The following is a 9,144-nucleotide window of genomic DNA, read 5'->3' as shown; positions in this document are numbered from 1 at the left end:
CTTTATACCACTTGAGGATGGGTTCTTCGCTTAACACCTCCGCTGTTGGGAACAAGGCATTGAAAATGAACAACAGGAAGCTTGGGACAGAAGGGCTTCTCAGGTCTGAGCGGTACCTTTTCAAGAGACCCACAGTGGTGCCTGCCTCTGCTTTTTGATAAAAGTTTCTGGAGAGCCCACTTCGCTATTACAATACATGGGTTCTTTTAAGAATGAGCCTGGCTTCTTATAGACGACGAAGAAGAGGAGATTGGATTTATACCCCGCCCTTCACTCCCAAAGGAGTCTCAGAGCCGCTTACAATCTCCTTTCCCTTCCCCTCCCCACAACAGACACCCTGTGAGACAGATGGGGCTGAGAGAGCTCTGACAGAAACGTCTCTTTTCAAGAACAACTCTTATCAGAACTATGGCTTGCCCAAGGTCATCCAGCAGCTGCAAGTGGAGGAGTGGGGAATCAAACCCGGTTCTCCCAAATTAGAGTCCGCGAACTTAACCACTGCACCAAACTGGCTCCAAAGCAGGGCAAACTGTTGAAGGTGCCATTACAAATGGTCTAGAAAAAGTGGTAACTGAAGAACAGCCAACCACACTAAGTGTGATCTCCTAAAAAAAAAAAAACACCTTGGTTTTGCCACAGCTATTTGAGACACACACAAGCTATATAAGAAGAGACCCCTGTCTTGGCATCAGATGAACCAGAGGTTCCCAAACTTATTTGGCCTACTGCCCCCTTTAAAAAAATAAATAAATAAATTACTCAGCACCCCCCTGTAAATCTATCTTCAAGTGGACAAAAAGATGCAGTTTGTGCATCTGCACTTGGATCGTTCCAGCCCACCTGGATTACTTCAGCACCCCCTAGGGGGCAGTATTGCCCACTTTGAGAAACAGTGAAACAGAGATGCTTTTTACACTTAATTATTTTTTGCAGGTTGTCCAGAAAGCCCTGTAGCACAGAAGTTCTGATTGTATGAAGATTTTTTTTTGGGGGGGGGGGGGGAATAACTCCCTCCCAAGCAAAGAAGCAAAGTAATTAAGCCTTGTGCTGCAAGCTTCTATAGCAGAATAAAATACTCTCCAAGGAGATAGTTCAATCGAGAGAGAGTGAGATAAACTTAACTTTTTTGCTCACTTGGAAATCACTGCCTCAATAGTACAAAGTGGAGGGTCCCCCCCCGGGTCCACTGCTCCCTTACCATCACCCCCCCACACACACACACAAAGGCTGAAGCATTTTGCCAAATTATTAAGTGAAAAACCAGCGCAGAGTAGGACAAAACCTCTTCCCTAATGAAATGCAACTGCCTGCACTTAAGCACAAGGAAGGTGCCAAAATGGGTAAAAGAACTCGAGGGGAAAGGGCTGAAACTGATCTAGAGGAGGCCACCAACTGTGACCTAGATCCCCCCGTATTGCGCAATAAATATCAAGCGAGACGTTCGCCAGCACACGCGCGTCTGAAAGAACAGGGACAACGTGATTATAGAGTCCAGCCGTCCTTCAAAATGACCAAAATGACCTGTAGCGTTCCAGCCACCACCGGGGCTTACAAAGCACAAAGTACTCACAGCTCTTTGCTGAGCCGACATTGGAACATTAAGCTCAAGCTGTTCTAGTAACCGATGCCCAGTGCCCCCGGACTCAAACTTTGTCCTGCTGCTTCAGACCAATGAGGCTACTGCCCACCTGGATTTAAACCAGCCAGTGAGATTCAAACCTGTTTTCCTCGACGCAATTCAAAGCCAGGATGGCTCAAATCCCACCTCCCATAATGTAGGTCACCGTGCCCTGGCTGCTAGGCGTGAGGGCTTCTTCGCCTTCCTTAGCCAGCTCCTCACTCGGCTCCTTGGACTTCGGCTGTGTCTGCCCCTGGACCAGACCTCAAACCCAGGATTTCAGGCCACAGGTCCCTTCTCTGGAACTTCCCAATTTTCTCCCTCCTGGCCTTTTAGCAGTGTGCCTTCTTGTTGGAGTGTGCGTGCACGTGTGTGTAGTGACCTGGGGAATTAGTTCGCAGGTGCCCAAGGGTAGGTGCTTTACATTTTTGTTCATTTCATTTTTGTAAACAATAAAATTGTGTTTACAATCACTCTCTCTTCATAATTTTATTCTGGGGCACCACTACCGAGTTCCACCCTGGGATACAGAGGCGACAAGTCTTGCAGTACTGCCTTCTGGAACCCCTATTAAAGCAAATTCCCCCTTCTCTGGGTCCGGTTAGGGTAACCCTCCCACCTTGAGCTGAAATTACGCTCACCTTTGTAGAAGAGCACCACTATTTTCTGGAAGGCCTTCATGAAGTGGATGTTGTCATAACAGTACTCCTGAATCTTGAGCAACAGCGTCAGTTCAGACTGACCTTGGGTTGTAAAGGCAGCGAGGAGAGGGCTGTATTGCTGTGGAGAGAGGCGGCAGTCACATTTCCCAGCCACCACCACATGAAAAGCAGGACATTCAAACCGCAGTCAAGAAGAAGAGCAGGTTTGTAGACCTCATTTTTCTCTACCCTAAGGAGTCTCAAAGCGGTTTACAGTCGCCATCCCTCCCTCTCCCCACAACAGGCATCTTTGTGAGGCAGGTGGGCTGAGACAGTCCTGAGAGAACCCTGACTGCCCCAAGGTCACCCAGCAGGCCTCATGTGGAGGAGGCGTGGGGAATCAAATCTCCAGATTAGAGTCTGCCACTCTTAATCAGGACACCACACTGGCTCTCAAGCAGCTTCCTGGGGCACACTTGGGATGCCTGGAGAATTCTGAGCTTTGCAGGAGATGAAGCCTTACACAGACGAAAAAAGTATCAGCGGGGGCGGCCAGCTATTGCAGCAGCTCCTGAATGGAGTGAGTCTGTAGGAAGCACCACAGGGAGGGGAAGGTTCAAGGGCTCAATGTTGTTTCTGAAGACTACTTGTGAGGCAGGATTTTGCATTTTCAAAGGCTTACTCTACATAACCCACGAAGCTTTTAGCACATCAGAAGGCCCCCCCCCCCCTACTGAAACCATCTGAAAAATCTCACCTCACTTTTATCCTCACTGTGTGAAGATTCACTGCTGCTACTCATACTGGCACACAGAACATCGTTTCAGGTCTAACCCCAGAAGCAGATCAATGTACCCAACCTTACGTCGGTGCGCAAATACCTTCAAGTGCTTGATGGCTTGTTCTGCTACGAGCTCCTCCTTTTTATTCCACTCCACGGTGCTCATCACACTCGACCAGATGATGCCGATCACGGTCTGTTCTGATATGTTGTTCTTCTTCATCTCTTCCTTGACATACAAGATGATCTGAATAGATATAATTTGAGTTAGTTATGCACCCTTCTTTCTTCCTGCCCGGAGAAGCTCTGCTTAGAATACTTTTTCAAATATAGCCAACTTGAAGCCTGAATACCTACTAAACCACTCCCCCCCCCTTCTACAGAAGCAGCCAGGCGACACCGATTTGGCAGCACACTTGGCCACACCGGGCACCAGACGGAAAGAGATTTCTAGCCGCTTGAAGCATGCCAGCTTCAGCGCTCGGGGCTAAGGTGGTGGCTTTATACACCTCCACGTTGTCCTCTCCCTGTTTATGACATGCACAGACGTTTAGATCCATGTGCAGCCCCACCATCAGTGCAGCCATCTTACACTCTTCCCCACCACCTCCCCAGACAACTTGGCCAATACTGGCGTTTGGAGGCATTTCTCCGTAGAAAGCAGGCACTCCCCTATTCTGGCTGCGGCCAGCACTGACAGGAACTGGCAGCTTCAACTGCCCGGCGGCTGCCCGGCAAAAGCCATGCCTGGAGCCCCAGAACGCAGCACGGGATTTCCTGTCCATCCTAATGAGACACATTCTAGTACTGTTTTACACCAACACAACATAGAAAAGTTACTGGGGCAGGAGCGTTTCAAATAAAGTTAAACAGCAGCACCGAGGACACCACTGGGACTGGGCAGGTCTTCGCGTTCATCGTGAGACTTGCACTCGGACGTCCAGTCCAATTTCCCCCTAGAGCGGAGTCATTTCCCTATAGCTCCCAGGGTTCATGCATTCAGGCAGGAGTGGTCAGGGGGCACAGCAGCCCCGCAGCCCCTCGCACACAGCTCAAACTAGGCCCTCTGTGTGAAAACCCGCACAAAGGGCAAGTGCCAGCCCTGCTTCCTCCCAACATATGGTTTAAGCACTGCCCATGTACTGATCAGGGTGCTGCTCCTGCAACAACGCAGTACAGAGATGTAATCCCCTCTGGTCACACATAGAAATCATTATTTCGCAATGCTATGAAACCCAGGACAGGCAGCATTGGATTCTGACCAGGGAGACGCCTGCAGGCTCAAACCCCCGCTCCACCACAGAGCCCAGCGAGTTGCCCGAGGCCACCCACCTAGCTTACTTCACAGGACTCTTTGGAGAACCGAGTGGCAGAGCCCCATTTACTTTAAGAAAGGGTGGGATGAACATTGCGAACTATGAAATACAATATTACATGACTCCCTTTAAAAAGTGGAGGTGTGTCTTTATTGGTACTCCTTGAAAACCACTGAACGTGGGCAAGCAGGATTTTTCGAAACCCACAGCAGGGGTATCAAGGCACACCACAGATGTTTCATAACCCCATGCAATTCCCAACCTGCCTTGGTAAAAACGTCAATCATACGTATATTATTTATACCATTAATGTCTCTGTAATTAGCCAAACACAGGTGGCAATTGAAGGACTGACCAGAACGTGTCATTCTTTTAACAGAATATCTGTTTTAACATTTACCGTGAGAGATATACGAACCCACTGCTTTCATCCATGTCCTCGTTTAATTATGCCCAATTCCAATAGTAAAACCTTGGCTGCTAAGGCAGACTATACCGCTGCCACTGAGTTCACAACAGATGTGAACGTGTGATCTAGAGTGATGCAAAGGCGGGTCCTCTGCTTGGACAACCGCATTATTTGTCAGCAGAACAGCAAGATATTCTCATTTATGTGCCTTGCTTACATCACCTGAAATTTTGCCATTTCAAAAAGCCATTAAGCATCGTGACTATACTATTAGACTAGCGGCCCAGAGTTCCACGGGCTATGAAGAGAAAGTAGGCCAGGGTACCCACGTCCTTAAATGGATCCCCACGTGACATCTGCTCTTGAAGCTCTTTCTGCAGCTCTTTCCGAGCCCCGATGCTTTGCTGGTTCCGGACGTATTCGGAAAGCTCCTTCAGTCCTGCATCCGTGAAGTATTTTGTGAAGTGTTCAAGGCTTTGTTTGTTGGCCGGGAAGAGTTCCTGAAACATTTCAGAGGGGTTCACTGTTGAGCACCATTGAGGAATGCATTCAAAGCAGCAGCGCTGCTTTCAGCATTAAAGGAGTTTTACATGTTCATATAACTTTAAAATCACTGTAATCATCCGTTACTTCTTTGTATTGTTCACTTTGGATTCTTCAATAAAATTCTTGAAGAAGAAGCACGAGACTTACCATCAGCCTGTTGTCCATGTTGACTTTACGGAGGCTAGCAGCCACGGCGTTGATATCTTTTTCATTGATCCATGATTTGAACAGCTTTACGGCAAAGGCTGCTGAAACGCCTGCACGAGAAGTTGGGCGTGTAAGAAAGGGCCATGAGAACTAAGCGCTGCATGTAAAGGCCACATTGGGCAGAAATCTCACTGGCAAGCTTTTGTTTTATTATCAAAAGGAGTGCAAAATCCGCTATCGGGTACAGATTTCGGCAAGCCGAGACCTCGGTGCTCATTTTTCTTCTTAAAATGTCTAAACTTTATTTATAAACTAAATTGTGGGAATATGGGTCCATAGGCCAACGTCCACAAGCCAATAAGTGGGGCTGGACAGGAGCGCCAGTGGCCGGCAAACAAAGCCTAAGATACTGCAGTTATCCACTGCCACAGCAATCTAAAGCCAGTCTTGATGTTATACATCCTCCACATTTCCTTCTCTTTTACGCTACGCTGTTTAAATCTAACTTTAGAAGACACCCGCCCTGAGCCTGCCTCGGCAGGGAGGGCGGGGTATGAATCAAATCAATCAATTAATTAACCAGCCACAGATCATGGAGACTTGAACACATAACAAGCAGCATAATCAACAAGCTTTTTTTCAAGGACTATTCCCTCATATCCCCCCCCAGTATCTTGAATTACCTTCCTTGACGAGATTCTCATTATACAAGCTGTTGAGAATTGATGCATTAAGATTCCCGTTGGCCAAAAGAATACCCGTCAGCATGGCCAGCTTGTTCCGCTCAGACTCTGAAAAACCTTTCAAGAATAGCAGCAACTGCAAGAGGAAAAGATGGCTGAGTCAGCGTTTCCAAATGTGCGAGGCACTAAAACCATTTGGCGACGCTACCATGATATCTAGAGGCACTGATTCCTGGAAGCAATCAAATACCAGCACTTTCTCACAGAGGGCAGGCAGGTCATTCAGCGGTCTGTGCCAGGCTTTTATCTAGCTGTTCCACTCATTTCCTGTTAAAAATACCCGCCGGGCTGGGCAACCAAGTTTACCAGACCTGCAATGCAGAAAGCCCACCATTTCAAATGACAGCCCACCTTTTTGACTTCATCCTCAAAGCCTTTTTCCAGGTATTTGTAACGCCTGATCAGCTTGTTAAAGACCTATGAAACAAAACTGGACGTTACGCTGTGGAAAGGGACTGAAACAAATGCTCTTTACAAAGCTACAATTGTTCTGTCTTGCCTTTGGGATGTTATGATACCAAAAAAGGGGAGCGGTGGCACAGTGGGTATATCCCACTGTCTTAACATCTGAACTGTGTTGGTTCAAGCCTCGCGCTGCTGTGAACAGCCAGCCTGTTGTCCCCAGCTCATCGTCCACCCAGCGATTCGAAAGCTTCGGCGAGTAGATAAAATGGGAACCACTCCTTAGAGAGGGTGGGCACGCCAATCTCCCTTGTGGGAGGGCGTTAGCTGATGGTTGGACGTCCTGGTCAAGGCTTGTAAGGCGAAACAGCTTCTCGGCTATGAAAAGAACTCCTGCAATGGATGTTCCGGCCAGGCGGTGGCAGTGTGGCGATTGACATACGGGTCCTGAAGCCTGGCCAGCAAGCAGCCGTGCAGGAAATTGATGGAGCCAGCCAGAAGACGTCTACACCAGGCAGTGATGGCGCGTGCAATTAAAATGAATATAGGTTGTCTTCCCTATCCCCTACAAACATTGTTAGTCCCTTGTCTATACTGAGTAACTGTACATCGCTTTGAGTCTACTGGGGAAAGCAATTAATAAATAGAAAGTAATAATAATAATAATAATAATAATAATAATAATAATAATAATAATAATAATAATAATAATAATAATAGAGGTGGAACAAAAAACCCCAAACAAACACCAGCTGGCGTGTTTAGAACTAACCTGAGCAAATGCTTGCATCGTTTCTAGGTCTTCCTGTGCCGCGAAGACACAGACATCTGTATGCATCATGTCGTCTGCCAGGGTACCACCTGGGGCTATTTAAAAAATTGGATGTTTAGGTTATAGGTTCAGTCAACAAGACTACGAAGCCCTGCTTTGACTGCTTCAGCTTCGCAGAACAAAAGTTGCTTACATTTAAGAGTTAACTTGGGGGACAAGAAACCTTTCCCATTGTTTAGTATTAAGAGCCCCAACTTTCAGCCACGTCAGTCTTCTGTGAGAGCACTGAAGCACCAAAGAGCACCAAAGAGCAGAGTGAGACAATTGTTCTGAGGGCCACTGAGGACTTCAAATGTTTAATCCAGGAGGGCATACCATGCTTCTCGTACAGCATATTTTGGGAAGACAGATTCAGGTGGGTAGCTGTGTTGGTCTGAAGTGGCAGAACAAAGCTTATGCCCAGAATAAAACTTGGTTGGTCTTCAAAGTGCCATTGGACTCAAACTTTGTCCAGCGCATTTGTATATACTTGCTGAATACAATGCCAATATGCTCTAAGAATACTGCCACGTTAACGTCTTTTAGCAGAAATAAGCCACAGACTGGCTTGAATATATACGATTGTCTGACGGTGAGGAGGCCCGGTCGGAGGACACTTACCCAGCATTCCGCCAGCCACCAGAATGTCGAAGAGTGTCTCTGCATAGCGGCGGTAATCAAGCTTTGCTCCAGAAGCATCAAGAAATTTCGCTACTGCTTCCAAGTCGCTGCCAGTTTCATTTAAACCTTGAATAATACAGTCCTGAAACTGAGTGGGGTCAAACCTCTCTTTTTCATCTGCAAAAATATATAGAGAAAATATAATGCTGGGTCAGATCACATAAACTGAGGACACCATTTGGGCCCCACCTTCCCCAGCGGCCCATCATGACCCAGTCACTCATGAAGACCTTGACTGGCATCACCACAAAACAACACACACCAACAAGGGATAAAAGTACCACCTTCGTAGCTGGAGTGGAAACATTCCTCTCCTCTTAATGGCACAACATAGAGAGCCACTGAGTCTCAGAGTTGTGGGTAGATAGTAGAAAAACCGTCTTGCAATCATCAGATTGACCCTCGCGATTTTGTAGCAGAGGTTTTAGGTATATGACACAAACATCACAGTAAAATATACAATGCAGGAGAACATATTCAGTACTTTTTATCTCCCCCAGACTGCAAGAATAGAGCCTAGAGAAGTATGGAATTTTTAAAACCTCCTATACAGTACTGCAGAAGGAAGGACATTAAAATGGGCTAACATAAATGCCCTCCAATGTTCAAGGGTAGTCAAGCTAGAGAAGTACTCAGCCAAAACACCACCCAAGAAGCGATCCTCCTGGCTGAAGAGAGAGATGAGATGGAGAGAGGTCACCACAGCCACTGCCCCCTGTATTTGAAAGCCGTACCACCAGGCTCTGACGTCACCTCAATGGCGAGGAGAGTAGTCATAACAGTCCCCTGGTGGTGATGTGTGGCTAAGCCAGCGGGCAGTTTGAATTCAGTTGGTGGAGTGTCAGAGAGAGATTTCAGTTAGAGGAGGAGACTCGTGTTGGCTGTTGACTCTTCCTCTGTAATACTCTGCTAACAACCTTTTCTGTCCTTCATTTCTGGATTAAATATGCCTTTTCGCTGTTGTATTCCTGAATCTATTTCATGGAAGAAAGAAGGTGGGTCGATTCCCGGAAGCTTCCCTTCCCCCCCCCTTCCCCCCCCCATCTTTG

General features: G+C 47.2%; 1 protein-coding gene across 1 annotated transcript in view; it reads right to left on the bottom strand.

Annotated features, from left to right (window-relative positions):
- BZW1 (basic leucine zipper and W2 domains 1) overlaps positions 1 to 9,144 on the bottom strand; it is a 21,195-nt gene that overhangs the window by 831 nt on the left and 11,220 nt on the right. The window contains exons 3-11 of the mRNA XM_015408673.1: positions 8,036 to 8,212; positions 7,376 to 7,470; positions 6,553 to 6,618; positions 6,142 to 6,277; positions 5,459 to 5,568; positions 5,095 to 5,265; positions 3,141 to 3,287; positions 2,260 to 2,398; positions 8 to 42 (exon numbers count right to left, since the gene is read on the bottom strand). Coding sequence (XP_015264159.1) covers positions 8 to 42; positions 2,260 to 2,398; positions 3,141 to 3,287; positions 5,095 to 5,265; positions 5,459 to 5,568; positions 6,142 to 6,277; positions 6,553 to 6,618; positions 7,376 to 7,470; positions 8,036 to 8,212 — 1,076 coding nt within the window. The remainder of the gene's footprint in view (positions 1 to 7; positions 43 to 2,259; positions 2,399 to 3,140; positions 3,288 to 5,094; positions 5,266 to 5,458; positions 5,569 to 6,141; positions 6,278 to 6,552; positions 6,619 to 7,375; positions 7,471 to 8,035; positions 8,213 to 9,144) is intronic.

Source organism: Gekko japonicus, unplaced genomic scaffold, assembly GCF_001447785.1.
Source record: "Gekko japonicus isolate JY-2015 unplaced genomic scaffold, Gekko_japonicus_V1.1 scaffold2090, whole genome shotgun sequence".
Taxonomy (NCBI): Eukaryota; Metazoa; Chordata; class Lepidosauria; order Squamata; family Gekkonidae; genus Gekko; species Gekko japonicus.
Note: the sequence above shows the minus strand (reverse complement) of the source record. Positions and strands in the feature narration are given on the sequence as shown.